The sequence below is a fragment of the Heloderma suspectum genome, chromosome 3, assembly GCF_057233095.1.
Source record: "Heloderma suspectum isolate Gila_16-S chromosome 3, 16-S_ref, whole genome shotgun sequence".
NCBI lineage: Eukaryota > Metazoa > Chordata > Lepidosauria > Squamata > Helodermatidae > Heloderma > Heloderma suspectum.
This window is the reverse complement of record NC_139460.1, coordinates 41,599,682-41,623,582: the sequence shown is the minus strand read 5'-3', so window position 1 is coordinate 41,623,582 and position 23,901 is coordinate 41,599,682. Positions and strand designations below refer to the sequence as shown.

At 41.5% G+C, this 23,901-nt stretch overlaps 1 protein-coding gene across 2 annotated transcripts in view; it reads left to right on the top strand.

The window, feature by feature from the left end:
- The window catches only part of DCLK1 (doublecortin like kinase 1), a 288,776-nt gene that overhangs the window by 17,779 nt on the left and 247,096 nt on the right, over positions 1 to 23,901 (top strand). For both annotated transcript variants that reach the window (XM_084843017.1, XM_084843018.1), the window contains exon 3: positions 8,571 to 8,917. In XM_084843017.1, coding sequence (XP_084699143.1) covers positions 8,571 to 8,917 — 347 coding nt within the window. The remainder of the gene's footprint in view (positions 1 to 8,570; positions 8,918 to 23,901) is intronic.

Sequence of the window (23,901 nt, the reverse complement as noted above, 5' to 3'; positions counted from 1 at the left end):
TTCTTAATTTGATGGGAACTGTTCCTCCTTGCATATTCTCTAAGGAAATCCTTTGACTGGCAGAAAATATAATAGATGTGAAACAAAGAAGACAAAAAACTTCTTTAGACAGCAGAAAGGAGTGATGTTCCATTAAATATTGATTAGCAAAGCATTCTAATGGCTGCCACATCATTACTGCATAAAAAACACAAGAGACTACTCAAATCTTTCTAATGGTATCCAATTCCTTCCAAACAAGACCTAACCTATTGGACAGCTGCTTAGAGATACTGCTGAAAAGGTTTGGAAATGTGTGCTCTTCCATGGTTGGTGAGCATGCTTCAGTGTTACTCCCATAAATGTAATTATTAATTAATGGTTCTCTGGAGATTGCGGTTGCAGGTGTTTAGAGTTATTATTTTTTTTAAGCCAGACAGATTGGCTGAGCATAGTCGGAAATAATAAGCTGCATCTCTTGATGGCTGCACTCTGGGAGCCTGCTATGTATAAGGTTGAAGTCTATAATAAAATATTCATTTACTGAAGAATTCCAACTTTTTAATTTTTTAAACTCTCAGTACCATCAATATATAATTATGGTAGTGGATACCCAGAATGATTTGACTGTTTGTAAAAGGATGAAAATAATAACTAGCAGCTTCTGGTGGAAAGTTCTATGTAAATTCAAATGCTCTCATTCTTCTCCTTGGGTGAATTTTCTGCTGGTGGAAGTATTGTATCCATTTGTGTGTCTCACATGGGTGACAGGGTAGACAGAAAAAATAGCTATTATATTGTATTTTTATGACTGTTTATAGTCATACTTGTTGTACACCATCATATTATCTGTAAGCATGAAGGGTGGTTTACAAATTCCTTTAATAAATGAAATATGAGCTATTAATATTCTAGTCAAAAGACTTGATTAGCAGCTAATGAATATTCAGTTGACTTTTCCTACCTTGGGAAGATATTCTATGCCTATATTGCCAGATTTCCATTATCAATTGAAATCTTTCTTTGCATTCATTGTGGGTTGTAATTTAGATGCTGCATATGTATACCTTGCCAGGAAGTGGAGTATAAACAAGTGCTGTCCCGAAAGTTTCTCCCATGTTTTTTTTACCTCTCTCATTCAATTTGATAGAAGATAAATTGCTTTCGAAAGAAATTCAGTGGTGGAGAAATTTTGGAGAAATTCTCATGGGCTGAGTTTGGGTTTCTTGGGCTTACCTTACTTAGGAGGTGGCCGAGGAGTGAGCACAAGTGTCATATTTATCATTGTACAGTCATCTTTCTGGCAGCCTGTAGCCTTCTCAGCTTCCCACACTTCAGTTAAAGCCCAGTTTAAGGCACCATGAAATAATTCCTCCCATAGGGCTTTTTCAGATCAGGACATGCAGGCAGCCTAGGAGGCTAGCTGTGATTAGGCAAGCTCAAATAACACCACAAAAATACATGGAAGCCTCTTTTATGAGGGGAGAAAACTTTCAGGAAATTGGAGGATGGAGCACTAACTCCACCTCATCCCTGGAGCTAGACACAACACTGCATTGTAGCAGCTGCAGACTGGGGGCCATCCTGCTAAGACAGCTGCTGCCGCTGCAGCTACCCCCCCCAACCCTTCGGAAAAAAGAAGCTGTGCTACAAGCCCTGCCAATGGGGAGCCCTGTCTGGGAGAAACTGTTAAGAAATTCTCCTCCCGCTGGAGAAATTTGGTGAAATTGCTTCCCAAATTTCTCTTCCCACAAGTATGGTGGAGAATTTCAAGAGGCCATTTGCGCATAGCTCTAGTATAAATGTGCTGCAAAGTATGACACACACATACACCCCGCACACATGTACAGTTTGCATCCAGGCGCAATTCATGGTGACACTGCTAACCTCCTAAAGCCCTGAACAGCTTGGGTTTTGCATACTTTAGGGGAATACCACCACATATATGAGCCCTTAAGACTGGCAAGGGATAGCCTGTAAGGACTATTACTTGCATGTCAGGTAAGATCAGGAAGAGTGTGCAGCGAGGTATTCTCAGTGATGGCCCCAAAGTTATGGAAATTCTTCCAAAGGGAGACCCACCAGCTGTCTTTTATCCAAGACTTAGAAGGGCTAACTCCAAGTTATAGTCCACTTTCAGGTTTGTTTATTTTAGAGGTGGCTGCTGCTATAGCACAGGGAGCCAAAGCAGTAGTTATTTATTGTATTTTTGTACCATAGCCGAAGCTCTCTGGGCATTTCCAAAGCTTTCTGGGTAGGGATGGGGGAGAATTTCTCCCCGAAACTTCGGGGGGCCGAGTGCCAACGCATTTGGTCGTCCGAAGGTTGTTCGGGGAGAAATTCTCCGCCCGCCCCCCCCCCAGGATGGGACTTACCTTTCACGAATGTCGCTCCCGGCGGCGGTTCGGCAGGTCATCAGGGGCGGGGGCGGCAGCCGGTCTTTTGACCGGCTGCCGCCGCCGCCATTACAAGGAAAGTAAAAAAACCCAAAAAAACGCCCCTGTGATAGGCTACGTAACAATTAACGTAGCCTATCACGGCTAGATTTGCAAAGTCAGCCGTGATAGGCTACGTTAATTGTCACGTAGCCTATCACGGGTGACTTTAAAAAACAACAACAAAAAACGCGTACGCTAATGGCGGCCCCCATAGGGAGCCGCCATTCACGTTCCTTATTTGGTCCCTGTAGTCTACGTAAAGATTTACGTAGACTACGGCGAAAATTCATGGATCACTGCCTTGTTGTGACGAAGGGGCTTGCGTAACTCAGTGAAACCATAAGCTATGCCGTGCAGGGCCACCCAAGACGGACAGGTCATGGTGGAGAGTTCTGACAAAATGTGGTCCACTGGAGAAGGAAATGGCAACCCACTCCAGTATTCTTGCCAAGAAAACCCCATGGAACGTATCACAAGGCTAAAAGAGATGACGCCGGAAGATGAGCCCCTCAGGTCGGAAGGTGTCCAATATACTACTGGGGAAGAGCAGAGGGTATTTCCAAGTAGCGCCAGAAAGAGTGAAGCGGCTGGGCCAAAGCCGAAAGGACACTCAGCTGTGGATGTGTCTGGTGGTGAAAAGAAAGTCCGATGCTGTAAAGAACAATACTGTTTAGGAACCTGGAATCTCAGATCAATGAATCAAGGTAAGCTGGAGGTGTTCAAACATGAGATGGCAAGACTGAACATCGACATCTTGGGAATCAGCGAACTAAAATGGACAGGCATGGGCGAATTTAATTCAGGTGACCATTATATCTACTACTGTGGGCAAGACTCTCTCAGAGGAAATGGAGTAGCACTCATAGTCAACAAAAGGGTGGGAAAGGCAGTACTGGGGTACAATCTCAAAAACGACAGAATGATCTCAGTACGAATCCAAGGCAAACCATTCAACATCACAGTAATTCAAGTCTGTGCCCCAACCACTGATGCCGAAGATGCTGAGGTTGATCGGTTCTATGAATACCTACACCTTCTGGAACTAACACCAAAAAAAGATGTCCTCTTCATCATAGGGGATTGGAATGCTAAAGTAGGAAGTCAAGAAATCACCGGGATAACAGGCAAGCATAGCCTTGGTGTACAAAATGAAGCAGGACAAAGGCTAATAGAGTTTTGCCAAGAGAACACGCTGATCATAGCAAACACTCTTTTCCAACAGCACAAGAGGCGACTCTACACATGGATATCACTAGATGGTCAATATCGAAATCAGATTGATTATGTACTTTGCAGCCAAAGATGGAGAAGCTCTATACAGTCAGTCAAAACAAGACCTGGAGCTGACTGTGGCTCAGATCATGAACTTCTTATCGCAAAATTTTGGCTTAAATTGACAAATGTAGGGAAAACCACTAAACCATTCAGGTATGACCTAAATCATATCCCGTATGAATATACAGTGGAGGTGAGGAATAGATTTCAGAGTGCCTGAGGAACTATGGACAGAGGTTCGTAACATTGTTCAGGAGGCAGCAACTCAATCCATACCAAAGAAAAAGAAATGCAAGAAAGCAAAGTGGCTGTCTGGTGAGGCTTTACAAATAGCTGAGGAAAGAAGGGAATCGAAAAGCAAGGGAGAAAGGGGAAGATATATCCAACTGAATGCAGAGTTCCAGAGAATAGCAAGGAGAGACAAGAAGGCCTTCTTAAACGAACAATGCAAAGAAATCGAGGAAAACAATAGAATGGGAAAGACTAGAGATCTCTTCAAGAAAATCAGAGATCTCAAGGGAACGTTTTGTGCAAAGACGGGCATGATAAAGGACAAAGAAGGCAGGGACCTAACAGAAGCAGATGAGATTAAGAAGAGGTGGAGAGAATACACAGAAGAACTATACAGGAAAGATCTTAACGGCCCTGGTAGCCATGATAGTGCGGTCACTGAACTTGAGCCGGACATCCTAGAGATTGAAGTCAAGTGGGCCTTAGGAAGCATTACTAACAACAAAGCTATCTGAGATGACAGTATTCCAGTTGAGCTATTTAAAATCCTAAAAGATGATGCTGTTAAAGTGCTGCACTCAATATGCCAACAAATTTGGAACACTCAACAGTGGCCACAAGACTGGAAAAGGTCAGTTTACATTCCAGTTCCAAAGAAGGGCAGTGCCAAAGAGTGTTCAAACTACCGTACAATTGTGCTCATTTCACATGCCAGCAAGGTTATGCTCAAAATTCTACAAGCTAGGCTTCAGCAGTATGTGAACCGAGAAATACCAGAAGTACAAGCTGGGTTTCGAAGAGGCAGAGGAACTAGAGATCAAATCGCCAACATTCGCTGGATCATGGAGAAAGCAAGAGAATTCCAGAAAAATGTCTATTTCTGCTTCATTGACTACGCTAAAGCCTTTGATTGTGTGGATCACAACAAACTGTGGCAAATTCTTAAAGAGATGGGAGTACCAGACCATCTTACTTGTCTCCTGAGAAATCTGTACGAGGGTCAAGAAGCAACAGTAAGAACCAGACATGGAACAACCGATTGGTTCAAAATTGGGAAAGGAGTACGACAAGGCTGCATATTGTCATCCCGCTTATTTAACTTATATGCAGAGTACATCATGAGAAATGCCGGGTTGGATGAATCACAGGTCGGAATTAAGATTGCCGAGAGAATTATCAGCGACCTCAGATACGCAGATGATACCACCCTAATGGCAGAAAGCAAAGAGGATCTCAAGAGCCTCTTGTTGAGGGTGAAAGTGGAGAGTGCAAAAGCTGGTTTGAAACTCAACATTAAAAAAACTAAGATCATGGCATCTGGTCCCATCACTTCCTGGCATGTAGAAGGGGAAGAAATGGAAGCAGTGACAGATTTTACTTTCTTGGGCTCCAAGATCATGGCAGACGGTGACTGTAGCCATGAAATTAAAAGACGCTTGCTCCTTGGGAGGAAAGCTATGGCAAACCTAGACATCATAGTAAGAAGCAGAGACATCACCTTGCCGACAAAGGTCTGTCTAATCAAAGCTATGGTTTTTCCAGTAGTAACGTATGGCTGTGAGAGCTGGACTATAAGGAAGGCTGAGCACTGAAGGATTGATGCTTTCGAACTGTGGTGCTGGAGAAGACTCTTACGAGTCCCCTCGACTGCAAAGAAGTAAAATCAGTCCATCCTAAAGGAAATCAACTCTGAGTGCTCATTGGAAGGACAGATAATGAAGCTGAAGCTCCAATATTTTGGCTACCTAATGCGAAGAGAAAAGTCACTGGAAAAGACCCTGATGCTGGGAAGGATTGAAGGCAAAAGGAGAAGGGGACGACAGAGGATGAGATGGCTAGATAGCATCACCGATGCAATGAATATGGACTTGAGCACACTCCGGGAGAGAGCGGAGGACAGGAAGGCCTGGTGTGCTATGGTCCATGGGGTCACGAAGAGTCGGACACGACTTAATGACTGAAGAACAAAAATGTCAATTCAAAATATATCCACATCCCTTTCCCGGTGGCTTCTGAATTTTGCTGTTTGGTCACTCGAACAATGTGTATTAGGTTGAATGTGAAAAGTACATCTGACTTCCATGTATGTTTGGCCATATTATTTGACAGTGTGGCCAGTAACAAAATTTTCAAGTGATTAAAATATACAGGTCAAGGTGGACTGTCTGACCACCTCACAGTGGCACACTGACGGTTTGATTGCTTTATTTACTACATTTCAATACTGCCCAGCAGCTGAAGCTCTCTGGACAGTTGAAACAATTGTAACCATAAAATAAAACATGCTAAAATACAATATAGAAGTTTAAAAATACAGTATATAAAAAATAAAAACCAAAATAAATCCTAACAGCATTAGACATCATTGCAATATTTAAAGCAGTGTTTATTTATTTATTTCATTTTTATCCCACCTCTTTTCTCTTGTAAGGAACCCAAGGCATCTTAGATGCCCCCCTCCTCTTCATTTTATCCTCACAACAACCCTGTGAGTTAGGGTAGGCTGGATGTCAGTGTCTGGCCCAAAGCCACCCAGTGAGCTTCATAGCCAAGTGGGGACTAGAACCTGGATCTCACAAGTCCCAGTCCAACACTCGAACTACTATACCACACTGGCTCTTTTTAGAAAGAATTCCTGACAAAAAACAAATAATGGTACTTTAAAAGTAATGAAATGGGTGGATGAAGCATTTTTATACAAAGAAGGGAGCACTTATGTGGTTTTTGACCTTGTGACAATTGAACTGCTGCTGCTAAAAATATTGGATGGAGATGCAGATAAAAGGGAATCTGTCCTGTTTGATCATTTGTTGATCATTTGCTACAGTTCATCACTTGGCCTTTATGTTGAACAAGGTGTCTACCAGAGTAAACTGATTGCCTTCCATAAATAGAGCTGTTAATAGAAACTTACCATCAGTCTATATTGGGACTAAAACTTTTCCCCTCAAGTTTTTTCCCCTCTATCCTATGTTAATTAAAAAGGTATGACTCCTGGTGAGGTTAATTCATTTTTTTCTAGCATTTCTATACTAGAAGTTGGAAGAGATACCAGTGGTTCCATTCTTCTCCCCATAGTTTATTACGAAGTTAAAACTTTTTTCCTCACTCTTCTTGGAAGCCTTCCTGTCAGTGTTAACAGCTTACACCTCACTCTTGCCAGAAAGATGTATATTTATTTATTTATTTATTTCATTTCTATACCGCCCAATAGCCGAAGCTCTCTGCATGCGTTCTAATTTAAAACTATATACTGTTTATCGTCACAAATACTAATGTATGTACCAGCTTTCCCCAATTTGGTGCCCTCCAGATATTTTGGACTACAGCTCCCGTCATTCATAACCATTGGCCACGCTGGCTGAGGCTGATGGAAGTTGAAGTCCAAAACATGTGGAAGGCACCAGGTTGGGGAAGGCTGGTATTTACTAAAATTTTATTTTTATTTTTTATTTTTAATTTTTTTTAGGTCGCCTTTGAGGGTAAAACCCTCTCAAGGCAGCATCAAAAATTTTCAAACCCATATAAAAGTATATAAATATGCAATAAAAATACAATAACATTCTTATAAAACACTATAAAAACAGGTTACACCAATAAAACCTGCAGCCTGCAGATTATGGAAAGGCCAGTAAAAACAGGTGGGTCTTCACAGCCTTCCTTAGGACCTGCAAAGAAGGGGCCTGATGAACCCCTGATGGAAGCTGATTCCAGAGGTGCAGGGCCACCACTGAAAAGGCTCCTCTTCCTTGTACACACCACCCTAACCGCCCATGATGGTGACGATTGAGAAGGGCTTCTTTTGGTGACCTCAAAGGCTGGTACAGGAGAATGAAGTCCTTCAAGTAACCTGAAGGGCCCAAACCATCTAAGGCTTTAAAGGTTAAATAAATGGGCTTGGAAATGTAGCTGGTGCAGTACAGTACTGGTGTTATATGATCAGAACTCCCAGCCCCCACCAATATACAGGTGACTGCATTCTTGCCAACTGATGTTTCCGAACTGTCTTCAAAGGGAGCCCGCATGTAGAGTGCATTACAGAAGTCAAGTCTGGATATCACCAGAACACGAATGACTGAGGCAAGATCCTCCCTTTACAATTTACTATGGTTCCATTTGCTTTCATATTATACTAATTATGGTCTTTATTCAAATTTAACATATTAACGTATGTTTTTAACTCTTGAGTTTTTGAAACATGTATATTTTAAAATCTTATAATATCATCATCATGATGTATATCCAAAGTAACTGAATTATTGCTTCTCAGGAAACAGTGCATTAATAAAAGATTATACTATACATAGCTATCCCAAGACCACATATAGCATCTGTTTTAGGAAAAGTTTTAGGACTTTTCTCCCAGACTCCATCCTCCCCTCCCTGCAATAATAGGATTCCATGAATTTAAATAAATATGCACCTTCATTTTCTTTTTCAAAACTTCCAGGGAAATGCAACATTTCTTGACAATTTTTTTTAAGGTTAGATACCCAAGACATGGCAAGTAGTAATATACCTGCAACATCATCTTAGGATGTCATAAGCAAAACTGAAGCAAGCTTGTAGGACTAGTGACATAAATGGGAGAAGTATGAGGTAACTGGACTTATTTAAGCTAATGATTTGAAACTTCTTTTTTCTTAGGAGAGAGCTATGTGTGTGGTTCAATAGAGCCCTTCAAGAAGCTGGAGTACACGAAGAATGTAAATCCTAATTGGTCGGTGAATGTTAAAACCACCTCCGCTTCCCGCACAGTGCCGTCTCTTGCCACGGCCAAAGGAGGCCCTTCAGATTCAAAGGAGAATAAGGATTTCATTAGGCCTAAACTGGTCACAATCATCAGGAGTGGTGTAAAGCCGCGTAAAGCAGTTCGGATTCTGCTCAACAAGAAGACAGCACATTCATTCGAGCAGGTTCTCACTGATATTACTGATGCCATCAAGCTGGATTCTGGAGTAGTTAAACGCTTGTACACACTGGATGGGAAACAGGTAAGAGGATTATTTAAGCTGCTGTATACAGAATAATACAAAGGTTTAGATTTGATGGCTGTTTTGATGCAAGCTACCACTTCCCTGGCCAAATGTTGATGTATTATAATGAAATATAATGAAATATAATGAAATATAATGAAATATAATAAGAACAAGATTCTATGCTTTACAGATTAGTTGAACCGTTTTTTAACATTTGTGGAATTTTTTTAAAAAAATTATTTATGAGTATGATGTAACATAGTGAACACTCAACTTATATTTCAAGAATTATGTAACCAGAATCCATAAAATAGTCTTCAAATGACATTATTTTAATAAGGCATCTATAAGAAACTTGCCAGTGTGGACATCTGCTATACTATAATTGGAGTTTTTGATGAGGAGGACTAAGGGGAAGCTGAACCCTGACAAAACCGAGGTACTTTTGGTAGGAGACAAGGGGAGGTTGGGGGAGGTTGACCTGGTGTTGAATGGGGTACGGCTATCCTTGAAAGACCAGGCCTGCAGCTTGGGGGTCATTTTAGATTCCCAGCTGTCCATGGAGGCTCAGGTGTAAGCTGTGAGCCGGGCAACACTGTACCAACTTCATCTGATACGGTGTTGCGCCCCTAACTTCCTGACCATCTGCTCCCATCAGTAGTACATGCCCTGGTCTCCTCTCGTCTAGACTACTGTAATGCACTCTACGTGGGGTTACCCTTAAAGACGGTTCAGAAGCTGCAGCTAGTGCAGAACATGGCAGCTCGCCTGATTAAAGGCAGCTGCTGGCGTGATCGTATTACTCCAGCACTGAAAGAGTTGCACTGGCTACCAGTTGTTTTCTGGGCCAAATTCAAGGTGTTGGGTTTGACCTTTAAAACCCTATATGGTTCCGACCCAGCCTATTTCATGGAGCGCCTCCAGCAACACCAGAGAGGCCGCTCAACAAGATCAGCCTCAGATGGCCTTCTCTCTGTCCCATCAGCCAGGGTAGCTAGGCTGGTGAGGACGAGGGTGTCAGGGTGGAAACTGAGCTGATAGAACCCCAGAGCAGTTCTGATTCTGAGGAGGAACAGCAATCTGTGGGAGAGGAGTGCGCTCATCTCTCACAGGCACAGCAGCTGGCAGAGATTCCTCCTGCCAGCATTCCTGGGATAGATAGTGACCCTGACGGCGAGAGAGTGCAGGAGGGGGGCTTGCTGGATGCTCGATGCCAACACCAGGAGCGATGACAGCTGGAGGGCGTGGAAAGGAGGCGTAGCACTCGTTTGGCGTGCAAGCAACGGTAGTGTCCTTAGGACCCAAGGGAAAGAGGGAGGAACTCTCCCTACCCCATAAGTTCAGGGTCTTCCCGTGATTCTCCTTCAAACGGGGACCAACAGCCTAACCTGGAGCATAGGCTACTCTGCTGTTCCTTGCTTAGTCACACTGGTAATTAGCATCTGAAAGAGTCATTACGTTGTAAAAGGATTAAAGCCTTGAAAAGAATCCTTTTGTCTGTGTCTTGAGTTAGCTATTGGAGTAGACTGACAGAGGCCGCCAGGACGCTCCTGACAGAGGGAGAGGGCTTTCTCTGTGGTGGCCCCCACCTTGTGAAACTCCCTCCCTAGAGAACTTCACCATGCCCCCTCTATAAATGAGCTTCTGCCATACATTGAAAACTTGGTTGCTCAGGCAGGCATTTGGGTGGGTTAGGGTATTTAGGAATATAATGTTTTAATGAGTAATTTTAATGTGTAATTTTAATGTGTAATTTTATTGTTTATATTGTGTACTTCGCCCAGAGTGGCCGGGTGACCGGCCAGATGGGCGATTAAGAAATTTAATAAATAAATAAAATAAATAAGAAACTAATGCTTCCCTCCCTTTGCCCCGGGCTGCTTTCTAATTCTACAGCTCTGAGCATGTTGGCAGTACCTCTCTCAGCAGGCTGGACGAAAATAAAGAGCAGAATACTCCTATAATTTCTAGAGGCAGGCTTGGGAGTAAGGGCAAATTTAACTGTTATTCATACTGCTTCTGAGTGTTTGCTTGGGGTTCCACACTGCTGCAATAAGGCGCAGAATGACTCTCCACCTAGGATAACAGGATCTGTGAACTGTTTTGCGGTAATAGCTGCTTTGTTTGTATTTTATCTTGTGAAGATTTTAAATGTGTCAAGAACCAACTGAACAACAAATGAATATTGAAGAAATTATGCTAACCCATTTGAAACTAATACCTTTCTGCACCCCATTTGGACAAATCAAACCAGTTACGATGACAGTGGCTCTCTATATTCCCTACTAGAGTAACAGTTGTCATGGAGGTGATGGACAGCTGACCTCGGGCAGTGATGGAGACAGCACAGGTTATGTCCAGTGGTTCCTTGGGCTTATGCCAGGACCAATGCAGCCTCGTGAAACATATTAGCTTGCTGATAGCAGAATACATCAAGAATTTCCTCACATTAAATCTCCATTTAAGGTGAACTTGTATGACATCTTGCCTTGGGTGTTTGACTTCCAAGCTTCTCTCCTCATTGGGGAGTAATGGCTTGCAGTTTACTAAAGTGTGGCTGATATGGGTTGGAAATTCTATGTGACAGTTATGACCACCAAGTGAATCTGTTTTTGTGAGGCTACTCTTAATTTGGGTTATCAGGTTTGTTATGGTGTATGTGTGTGTGTGTACTTGAGGACCAGTTAAAACATTTTGGGGCCTCATGTGGAGACCACAAAAATGCTTTTGTGTGACAGAGCTGATTGATGGGCTGTAGGAACACTGATGCTGTGGAGTACTTCATAGCCCAGCCATGTGCAATGGTAACCCCAATGTTATGACCCAGGCTGAAGACTCTGAAGAGAAACTGGGGAATCTGCTGCTGGAGGCCTCTCTTCTTGACACACTTGCAAACCCTAAGACTTTCAGAGAGGACGGGGTTGTGCTGATTGTTTCTGACACTGAGTCACATTGTGACAGATCACAATGATTTAGGACCCTGATGACTACCTTACCTTCAAGATAGTGGCTGAAGAACATGCTAATCAATTCTTTCCAAATAGCTGAATATTAAAACTGAAACACACTGTTTTCCCTTGTCCAAAAGCACTTCAGGGTAGCCCCATGCGGAAGTGTCCTATAGACCACAAGAGCTTCCTGTACCGTTCCCCATTGCTTACAAGGAGCTTTCTGTATTGTTCCCCACCATCCCCAACAAAACAGTCATGCTATGGCCGTGATTACCAAATAATTGTGATTTGGAAGTAGTCCGACACTTCCCCATCTCTAACTGAGGGAGAAATAACCAGACTTTGCAGACCTGACAGCAGGCTTCAGTAATTCCAAGGGGATGCCTTCAGATCAATGTTGAGACTACAATTTAGTTTTTAAAAGCTCTGGAAACTTCTTGTCTACTTGAGCTGCTGCGAGACAATTCTCCTGATGCACATTTTCCTCTCTTGCTTCTTGTATGCTGTTGAAGTGGCAGGGTCTACTGCATAACCATAGCAGGCAAGGGAGGGGGAGAGTTGCACCCCTTTGTCTTGAACAGAGATTACTGTGTCTGGGGAGTAAACAAAGCCGCTTAGCAAGCAGAAACATCAGGCAGTGATTTTGCACTCAGCAGGAGTCACCTGTTGGTCAGCTCTGTTTGTGTGTGTGTGTGTGTGTGTGTGTGCCTGTGTTTGGATGTGTGTAGGGGAAGGCATTGATTTCCATGTGACTTAAGAAATTGCTGTTCTGATTACTTTGCCAGGGTCCTTTTTTTTTCTTATGCAGCATTTTAAGTACACGGATGGATTTTTTTTCCTCCTTGTTGCTTGCTAAACTTCATGCTGTGCATGATTAAAGAGAGGACATCCATGGTAAATCCAAAAGTTTGTTCCACTTCTGCAGGTGTTTAAATTCCCATCTGTGGCACTTTTAGAGCATCTAGAAAACTACAAAGCCCTGCTCTGAGTGGCTAAGCCTTAATTGGAGATTTCTTAGATTGGACTTTAAGGTTTTTAAGCCTTCTTGACTAGAAAGTGTAATTTTGTTTTATGAGGATCAGAGGATAAGGCTTTGCTAGTACAATTATTCTCCTTTTAAATACAGATTTGACTGTAAACTTTTAGAGTAAGTATTTAAATGCTACCACCCCTCTTTGCTCTAGGTCATACTGAAGTCAGTTTAGTATTTTATTGATCAATTCCAACCTCCTTGAGAGCAACAAACTCCCCCCGCCCCACTGCTTCCACCAGTAATACTTGCACACAATATGTTGGTTTTTATGTGAACCTCAAATACGTCTTTTATCCCTGTCAGCTTTTAGATGATTTTAGTGTTTGTTTTATAGCTATTTTATCTGCTGATTATTTTTCATATTATGTGGTTTTAATTGTATTGGTTATTGTCAGCTGCCCTGTGAGCGTAGGCCCAGGGTATAACATAGTCTTAAGTTTTGCTGCCTTTACTTAAATTATATTGGCTGACCTGTGTTTGATGCTCTGTTGCTTCCTCCACTTCCTCAAACACAGATCCTATCTATTTTGGAGTGATCAACAAATATTTTCTGGGGTGACTTATAGGTCAAGACAAACAAAATAAAATGTTAAAATATACAAAATACCATGGCTTCAAAATTTCCAGAAATTTTACATTTCTGTTCCTATGTGCTGCCTCTGTACATGGAAAGCAAAAATAGATGCTTCATGATTCTAGGATTTGTAACTTTCATAATTCGTTAATGAGCCAGCATGGTGTAGTGGTGAGAGTGCTGGACCAAGAGCTGGGAGATCCAGTTTCTAGTCCCCGCTTGGTCATGGAAGCTCACTGCGTGACTTTGGGCCAGTCACAGACTCTCAGCCCAACCTACCTCACAGGGTTGTTGTTGTGAGGATAAAATGGAAAGGAGGAGGATAATGTAAGCCGCCTTGGGTTCCTTGCAAGAGGGGAAAAAGGCGGGATATAAATGCAATAAATAAATAAATAATCAATCAATCAATCAATCAATTCTCTACCCCAGTTTTCTCTAGGTGCTCCCTTTAAGCTTTAGCACTGCTGAACTCCTTGCCATGGCTAACCGATCTAATCTGACCTAAGGTTTTTTCTCTACTCCTAGTTTAATTGATTGGTGACATCAACAACAAACCCCTGTGGGCTAAAGGCCTCTATCTTTGTGAAAGTAGATGAATTTGAAAATTCACTTTTTGACTAACTTAGGAACAAATGTGTATTAAGAGTGCCTGTCTCTTATATTTGTGTCCCCTCCCATCCCAACATAATTTGTTCTGATTATTATTTTTTGCAGATGATACACATTTTCCTTCTCCTACAAGCCCCAGAAAGCATCTTTGAAAGTTAATACATTTGCTATAGGGATACTTTTCCTCCTTGATGAAATTTTGGCTTCTGAGACTTTTAATCAGGATTTTCAGTAGGAGTGAGTCCTTGAAGTTCAGATACAGGACAACATATTCCTTGAGGACTGTGGCTTTACAGCAGACCACAAGCCCTCATGCATAGGGTGGGCAGGCAGGGGGTGGAGAAAGAGCTATAAATAGAGAGTGTGAAATTGCCAGAGATATGAGAATTTCATAATTTTGGAGACGGTGGCAGAAGGCCACAGCATTTTCAAGACTGGTGGAAGAGGAGGTCAACATGAACTCCTTAGGCTGTTTTGACCTTCCTCACTCTCTCTCTCGCTCTCTGGTTATGGAGGATTTGGTTTTTCTATTAAGTGCTGCATCTCGGAAGCTTTGACTACGCAAAATTCCTCTGAGGCTTTAGGACTTAATGATATAAAGATATTTAGTCATCAATTGAATGGAGAGTCAAACCTCAGTTTGAACTTTTTTTAATTATCTTTTGACTTGGGTTAAGCAATCGTTTTTCTTAAAGCTGACAGGCTGGAAGGACCCAGGGGCAGATAATGGAGCAGTAAGTCATGTCTTAGGGTAGAAGGCATCATTGATCAATTTACAAACACATCTGGCTGGATCCTCATCCTAGAAATAGTAGGCCTCTCATCTTTGGGCTAAATTGGGGCCCACTTCATATATGTGATCTTCTTTGCAGGTGCACATGAAACAGCTTTATTCATTTTGTCCACCAGCCATTCAGGTTATAGGCTGCCTTTCAGAACCACAGAACCATAGCGGCATATAGTTCAGGTTCAATAGATGAAATGCAGTAAAATTCAGAATGCAAACAATAGAAAATCGTAAATGTAGCTGCCACAAAGTCAGTAGCATTGATAAAATCCAGCAGAGCCATAACATGATAAACTACAATCAGCTACAAGACATGCTAGAATGCCTGGTCAAATTAAAAAAGTCTTCACCTAGCCCTGGGATACTGGTTTTGGCACTCGGTGGAGGGTATTTTATATGTAAGGCACCGTGTCTGAGAAACCCCTCTCCCTGCTTACCACCCACCTAAGTTCAAATGGTATGGTAACCTGGATGAGGGCCACAAAGTGTAGGGTTCATATAAACTCATACGGTAGCTTCTTGATATTTCAATGAAGAACAAGATATAAATAACCAGATAAATAAAAGCTGGTCTTTCAGATAACCAGGTCCTAAATAATTTAGGGCTTTGTAGGTAACAACCCAATCAGACCTGTGCAATCATTAAGGTCATTGGAGGAGGTCTTGCTGGTTGTACCACAATCTGCAGACTGCCATTTTGCAGTGAGCAGGAAGCAGGCCTTCTCTGTGGTGGTGCCCAATTTATGGAATGATCTTCCCCCTGGTATCTCAGAGGCACCAACTATAACATGTTTTAGGTGCCAGTTAAAGACCCATTTCTTTATTGAGGCCTTCCCTTAGTGAGTGTGCTGCCCAGTCTGTTTGTTTGTAATTATGTGTTGTAGTGGTTTTAAATTGGTTGTAATATTTTTATTGTTTTATATAAATCTTTTAGTAATTGGGTATTTTAATTGCATTTAATGCATATCATAATGTATTTTAGGGCACAATCCTATGGCCACTAGTCAGTGGCTAGAAGGCCATAGGATAGGTCAGTTCCCGGGAACTGACCTCAGAGCCCACGCCCCCTCCACCCCCTCCCATGCTGCCTTGTAGTCAGCGTGGAATGGCCCCATGGTCCGCTTGAAGAGGACCGCAGAGTGGCAAAAACAGGGTGTTCCTGGGGTGGAGCAGGCAGAAATGCCGGTACAACACATCCTATGTGTCGTCCGGCTGCCGCTTCCCCTGCTTCGCCTTCCCACGGCTAGACAGCTGAAATCGGCTGTCTAGCCAAAAATGCAAGACAGCTGAAGTGCGGAGGGGATGATCCCCTCTGCACTTCTCCTGCCCTGCATTGGATAGACGGTCGCCTCCGAGTTCAATAGGATTGTGCCCTCCATGTTTATAATTTTCATGTAAACATCTTAGGGATATTTTTAAGTATGGACAGTGGTATATAAATCTGTTAAATAAACTAAACTAAACCAGTACTTTGAATGTTACATGGAAATAGACCATCAGCTAGTATAGTTCTGTGAGCATTGATGAGATGTGCTCACTGTAGTGTTCCAGTTAGTACAATATAGAGGTATCAGGTTATTAACTGAAATTTGCAAGAAATCTTCAAAGGCAGTACCATGGACAGCGCATTGCAAAAGTCCAATTTAGAAGTTACTAGGGCATGGATAACTGTGACCAGGCTATCTCTGTGCACTGTGTGAACAGTGTAACTTATGAGGAAAAAACTTGTGCAAAACTTCAAATTATCTCGGGATGACACTCAGCTCATGAAAATTATTTATTATTGTTGTTGTTATTACTACTATTACTACTGAAGCTCTCTGGGTGGTTTACAAGACAAAGCTTAAAACCATAAGATACAATGACATAAGAAAACATAATATACTGTAAGTTAAAAATAGAATAAAACCAAAGTAGTAACCAAGATAAAAACCTGGCAGCAGTGCAAAGATCTAAAAATGCACCAACACAACATTTAAAACTGAAGGGCTAAAAAGTCTGGGAAAATAAAAGGTTTTCACCTGGTGCCTACAAGACCACAATGTAGACACCAGACAAACCTCTCTGAGGGAGAAATGACTTGCTATGATTTATGTTCCCTATGGGCGGGAAACAGGTCTGAGGCCACTCCACACAACAGTGGACTGGGGTAATATATTAAAAATTATCCATTATAAAAATTTAAAAATGAAAGTTGAGTGGCAAGATTGCATGTGCACCCCCTGCTTGTCCAATATCATTAAGATTTGCAGAAGTAGAATACTCTTGTATGTATAACTGTTAAGTGCCCAAGGAAGCAGTGGATTTGTATAATCCTGAGGCCATCTCCACCGTAGTGTAATATAATTTAGCCATGTCAGTACTCAAAATCAGGAACATTAATTTCCCTTATATGCAAATTAGCCATACTAAATTATATCTAATTTCCATCTTTGCCTCTTCTGCTCAGTATCAGCAGCAGAAAGAGAAGGAGTAAATGTGAACAACCCAGAGAGCTTTCTGTTAGGCAGTATAGAAACATAGTAAATAATAACTTAGCACAACTTAAAACCTCTATTAAGCAACTGCTCACTTAAGCAGTTGTTTAATGGTATGGTCATTCAAAAAGGTTAGCAGCAGCTAACAGTTTAGATGAAAAATGCATGAAATACCATTCTCCTCCACTTTATTGGGACAGTTTCAGTGTGTGAGTGATTGGTCTGCATGGATGGATTTATTCAGCCTCCATTCAAAGATGAATTTACTAGAGTTTAGGCCAAATATTCTTTTAGGCCGCTGATGAAAATTGCTGTTGGAATGTGTTTGGCCTGTTACGTTATAGTTTTTAGGTTTTACACATTCAGATTTTAATTTTTTAATATTGATATTTTTGTCATTGCTATGTTATTATAAGATTTATATTCATGTGTATTAAAGAATACTGCTTGGAGGTATATATTTTCCTTAATGTTAGCTTTTGTAGATGGAACATTTGTTAAAAATTATTTTTGCTCTGTTCATTGCATCACAGTATTAATTGCACACAAAAACTGTATCTTATTCTTAATAATGTTTGTAGCTTTAATAGCATGTAATTAGCTTTTAGAGCAATTTCTTATTCTTGTTTGGTTTTAAGAAAAAAGTGTGCCATTTTCAAAGTTTTTTAAAGCAATGTACCATCTTGTTGTTGTTTAGTCGTTAAGTCATGTCCAACTCTTCGTGACCCCATGGACCATAGCACGCCAGGCCTTCCTGTCCTCCGCTCTCTCCCAGAGTGGATGTACAATCTAGTTGCATTTAAAATAGTATTGATTTTTTTTTAAGCACGTATCCTGCCTTTTGAGCCCCCCATACAAAAACTAGTTAAAAATAAGGTTAAAAAACCCCAACAGCAGCTGCAGAATTGAATCAACAGTCAAAAACCCTTTGAATCAATATTTGTTGGCAAAAAGATGGCAAGGAATGGGTCATGTGTTCATGCCACAGTATTGGGGCTGCAGGGGAAAAGGCACTGCTTCTAAATGAAGCCCAACCTAACCTCCATGCAAGATGGAATCTGAATCAGCACCTTACTTGTAGATGACAATTTCTGAGTCCCAGGCTGTTTAGGGCTTCAGAAAAACCAGCCTCTTGAATTGTCTTGAAAATGAACTGTCAGTTGTGTAGCTGTTTCAGAGTGGGCAATGGTTGTGTGGACTCAAGCCCATCAAGATGCAAGCCCCATTTTTACCCCAGCTGAAGTTTCTGACCCATTTTCAAAGGCAACAGCACATAGATTTCACTTCAGTTACGTAGTCTAGAAGTCACTGAGGCATAAATGACAGTGGCTGGTTCTCTATCTGCCAGATGTGGGTGCAGCTGTGAAGAGGTTGGGTTCGGACACTCTACCACAGCTGCAACATAGGCATCCAGGAGTTGTGTTTGAAGCACCACCAAAACAGTCTTACAGGAAATTGCAGTCCTGTCTCCAGCCAGCTAGCCTATTTAGTAAAACTTTCATCAACTCTAGCCCTCTTCATGCATTTTCTGAAATGCATTGAGGGCCAAAACTGGGGACAGGGACAGGGCTGTGCATCGGGTACCTTCCCAAGTGACCCTCCCCCTCAGACCCCGTCCTGGCTGTATTGAGTATCCAGGTCTGCAGGCGAGTTCTATTCACATTTTCCTGAACTGAGTAGAATTCTCCATGTGATTGGTCACCCAGGGTCCCCAGTTTTAGCCCTCATGTAGCATGTGGGAAGAGGGTTTCTGTCTTATCTGGAACTACAATAAAGACCGTGTGTGTGTGTGTGTGTGTGTGTGTATACTCTGTGCTGTTCACATGTATCTCAAGAACATCCTTCATCTTCGGATAAAGTACTGGACAACTTCTGCAGGATTCTGCTAACCACCTACAGGAAGAAATACATTTCTCAATATTGCTAGAAATGCTAGGTCAGCTTTGAAGTGCAAAAACTCGAATGTAGTTCCCTTGGAGGTTTATATTCCCAGAGTCAGCAGGAGTTTATGGCTTGGACAAGCTTGTTGAAAGCAATCTGACATGGTAATTGCTAAGAGATGGAGGTCAATTAAAAGGCAATTTTACTTTGTCAGCTTGATATTGCAGCTTTTACTAACTTGCCGGAAAGTCTGAACTTTAGAGTGCTTCAGGAATGACTTACTTCTGTTTGGCTGTTTTGTTTATCTTGGACTTCTCCATGAAGAAACAGCACAATTACTTAAATTGCTTATTTTGCCAAACCAGTGATTCAGGTGATTATAGAATAAATGTCTGTAGTCAGTTGGGGGTTGGAAAAAATGTTGTTTGTGCTGCATTAATAGAACCAGTTTCCAGGTCACAAGTAATAGTGACATGTTCTGCACCAGTCAGACCTCATCTAGAGTGCTGTGTCCAGTTCTGGGCATCACAATTTAAGAAGGATCTTGACAAACTGGAACAGGTTTAGGAAGGCAACCAAGATGGTAAGGGGATCAAAATCAAGTCTAATAGGAAAGGATGAAGGAGTTGAGTATGTTTAGCCTGGAGAAAACTGAGGTTAGGTGAGAAAGGATAGCACCCTTCAAATACCTGGAGGGCTTCCACTTAGCAAAGGGCTTGTTCGCTGTTGCCCCAGAGGGCAGGACAAGATAAAATAGGCTTAAGTTATAGGAGGGCACATTTTGATTGAACATTGGAGGGCATATCTTAATGGTAAGAGCAGTTCAACAATAGAGTCAATTATGGTGGGGATTAATTAGGCTGTCCATTTCTGGAGGTCTAAAAGAAGAGGCTATATAGCCATCTCTGTTGGAGAGCATTAGCTCTGGATTTCCTGCGTAGGGTGGAAGTTTGACTGGATGGTATAGAAGTCCCCTCCAACTCTGATTGTATAGAACTTCGGTTCCTATCTCTGCTTACTCTGTTGTTACCTTCTAAAACGTTCCTAGAGATCATAATAAAAATAGCTGTCAGCATAGAATGAATCCATAAATACTTTTCTGCTCACAGAAGTGCTATTTTGTGAGGAAGAAAGTAAATTCAAAGATAATTTTTAGCTCCACGAGGGGACTTTCAAAAGCCTTGTTTTGTGGCACGGGAATCTATTGTTCAAAGGGAAGAAAAATTATACATCCCACTGGGTGTGTCCAATGCCTTGGGCACACTTGATTGCAGCCAATAGTTGGGTTTTTGGAATAGGTAGAAAGTTCTGTTTTTATATATAAATGTGTAGGAATATTTGTCATCACACACAAAAATATTCCTAATAAGGTAAAGCACTTTCCTTAAGCCCAGTATTAGCCCAATTTAAGATGGGAAATATTTTATTGAATTCAGTACAAAAATGACAAGGAGGTAGGGTGCGTGTGCGGTTTTCTCTGCTGTTGCTTTCTTTCATACTTTTTATAAATGTCTTTCACATTTCCTTGGCAACACAGTTGTCTGCATTGGTTGCTAAGGAACTAGCTTCTTAAGCACAAAGGACTGCAAGGTTGGTACTGCTACCAAAGGATTTAATTCCTGGCACTGTTAAGACAGTGGAAGATTTTAATATTATTTCAAATGAGCTGTCTGTATTGATAGGTGTATACAGTATATGTATGCCTATAGGTGTGAGTAATATATTACACACATGCACACACACATCCTATCCTCAAACCCCTACCTTTCCTCTGAAAATTTAAAATATAAAAAATGACGCAAATTTAGATAACTTGCATAACAAGCAGTAGTTATAACAATAGAAAGAAATGCTGGAATATTAATTACTGTTTGTATATGGAGAGGAGGGTGTCAGTGTGTGAGAGAATCTAATTTTTGGCAGAATGAGTAAATGCCATAGATTTTTTTTTCAAATTGATATGTAGCTTATAACAAGCATAGCTAAGATTCTGTTGTGAATGACAATGTCAGAGCAAGCATGCTTGCTAGCTGTTGCATTAATTGTACATTTTTCTTTAGGAATAAGCTGATGAAAGCATTCTCTCTCTAAATTAGTCAAATTATTTGGTACTGATTAACATCACATTTTATAAAAAAATAATATTCCCTTCCAAATGGTGAAAGGGGTTTTTATAATCTTTTCAGATGAGGCACCCACATTGACAGCCTCAAAATAAATAAGCAAAATTCAATATTTAAAATACATGGGTCCTATTGGCATCAGCTGTAATGACTGTTTTAGAAGAAGGTATTTGTTTGTTTACATTGCTTGGATTGATGAAATTAACCCTCACTGCTTCAATCCATTCAAATGTCTTATGATTAACATTGGGGTAAAAAGATGCCATAGTGTGGGTCATATAAGAAAAAGTAAAATATTTGTAGTTGTCAGCCATGCATGTCACTATACATTTTCAGTGATTAACTTGATTCTAGTATGCATCTCGCAAAGGAAGAAAATACGTATGCTGCTTTCTGCCATTTTGCATGGGAACAATAAAAATGAGCCTGTGGCAACATGTCTAAAGCTTTATGAAGTGAAGCAATACATACTACTGTTTTGTTTTATTTTTAAAAATCTTTTTTGGTTGGCTGAAATGTCAATATTTTGTTGCCACTGAAGCAGCTTAGTTGATGTCATTTTGAATGAATGCCTATCTACGCAAAACAATCTGGATCAAACTGGACTTCTCTGGGGAAGAATAAATCTTTTAGTATGCAAATACATCTGCCTTGATGCCCCACTATGATCTGCAGCCATGTTCTAACAACACAAATATGTTTTGACACTCAAGACCTCTTGCTAGATAACATCTTATTTGGCCATCGCTGAAATGCAGCTACGGGGGAAAGAAAATGGCAGCAGTTTTGTGGTTAGAGCAAAGACCTTAGAAAGAGTTGACTTGAAAAATGAAAGTTATCCTTTACTACCAGTTTTAAAGTGGTAGTGAAATCTCAACTGTCCTCATCCTTTTTGACCAACCTTCCCCAATCTGGTACCCTTCAGATGTGTCAGACTGCACATGGCAAATGGCCCTGCAGTCTGGGGATAATGGTGGTTGTAGTCCAACACATCTTGAGGGTACCAGATTGGGGAAGGCTGTCTTTAATGATTCTGCTGTCTTTGATTCAGTTTAATCAAAATAATAATAATAGGCCATCTTCTTGTCCTTGACTAGGGATGCTGGCAAAGTTCTCATAAGCTGGGCTTGTAAAAGCAAACCCAACAGAGGGTGACCATTGAAAGCCTTCAAATTCTTCTGCTTGAATGGATACTGGAGCAGGGGAACAATTACTGGCTTTCCTGGCTGACAAAGGAAGAGCCAGGGATTTGGGGGCAGTGGTGGCAGCCTTGGCTACCAGAGCACCCACAAATTTCTTAAAATTGTCCCTATAATAATATAATAATGATTGTATTCTTATATAATAATATTGTACAATATAATATTATATAATAGTTGCTCTGTTACATTGCATAGGGCTGATTTTAAGAGGTTTGGGAGTAAAGGGTGGCCTTTACCTGTGGATGACTTATGGGGGTGCGGTGGCTTTTGGCCCCTCCAACATCTAATGACTCCATTGCTATGTGGGATGGGAAAAAGCTTCCTGAGACAGGGTTAATTCTTTCTGAGCTTTCAGATTGTCTTGGGGAAATTACCGGACTTCTTTTAAAAAAAAAAAAAAAAATCCAGGGAGAACTAAAGTAATTTTCAGGTTACTCTCTGAGGGGAGCTTTGGGAAACTCACCCATCTCTGTGTTTCAGAGGAGCTTCTGACATGCTGTTAGGGCTTTGTAGGTTATAACCAGGTTTTGATTAGAAGTAGCCTAGAAGGGCTTCGGCCTATTCAGCCTCTGGAATGTCAGAATCTGTGTGAGCTTATCTCTGTCAGTGTTCTCAGAGCAGAGTTAGGGGGAGTCACTTAACTCTTTGTCTACTTGCTGGTCTGGCTTTGGCAGGCAGGGAGGCTGGAAGCTGTCCATGAGAACCTGACGGAGGTAGAGTGGGGTTTGCAGAAGGGTCACCGAGGTTGAAGCGTCACTGCTGGAGGGCTGAGCAGTGACACCCTGTTTAGACAGGGGCCTTGTTGACAGGCTAAAGGCCTTTGTCTGTCAAGGGATCCGGAGGGGGTGTCTTATAGTCACGCCTTCCCTTTTAAGCTGATGCAAAGTTGAAGAGCCTTTGCTACGAACATCTCATCATTGCCTGAAGCCTTCTCTGTTTGGATCCATCATCATCTGGGCTTTTGGAGGCACTTTGCAGATGGACTAGAACTCTGGATTGTTAAAGACTTGCCATGAAAAGTACTGTGAGGCTTTTCATAGACTTGAATTCTCATTTGTTGTGGATTGTGTGTCTGTGTTCGTAGTCAGCTCAGTGTAGAGCAGGCTGGGGTTGATCTATGACTTTTGGACTTCCCTCTGCCAGAACTCATGCAGCGTGGAGTTGCCAGCGCGAAACCAGTGGCTCAGAACTCCTTGCATGTGTGGGTATGCCGTTCCCTTGATCTTGATGGGCCTCGACCATGCAGCCTGGAGTTATCAACGACAGATTTCAAGTTAGTCTAACTCTTTATGGGTGTGGTTTTGTTTTGGCCTTTTCAAGAAGTTATCCCTTGATTGCCCGATGGGTTCATTCCAGGAATCA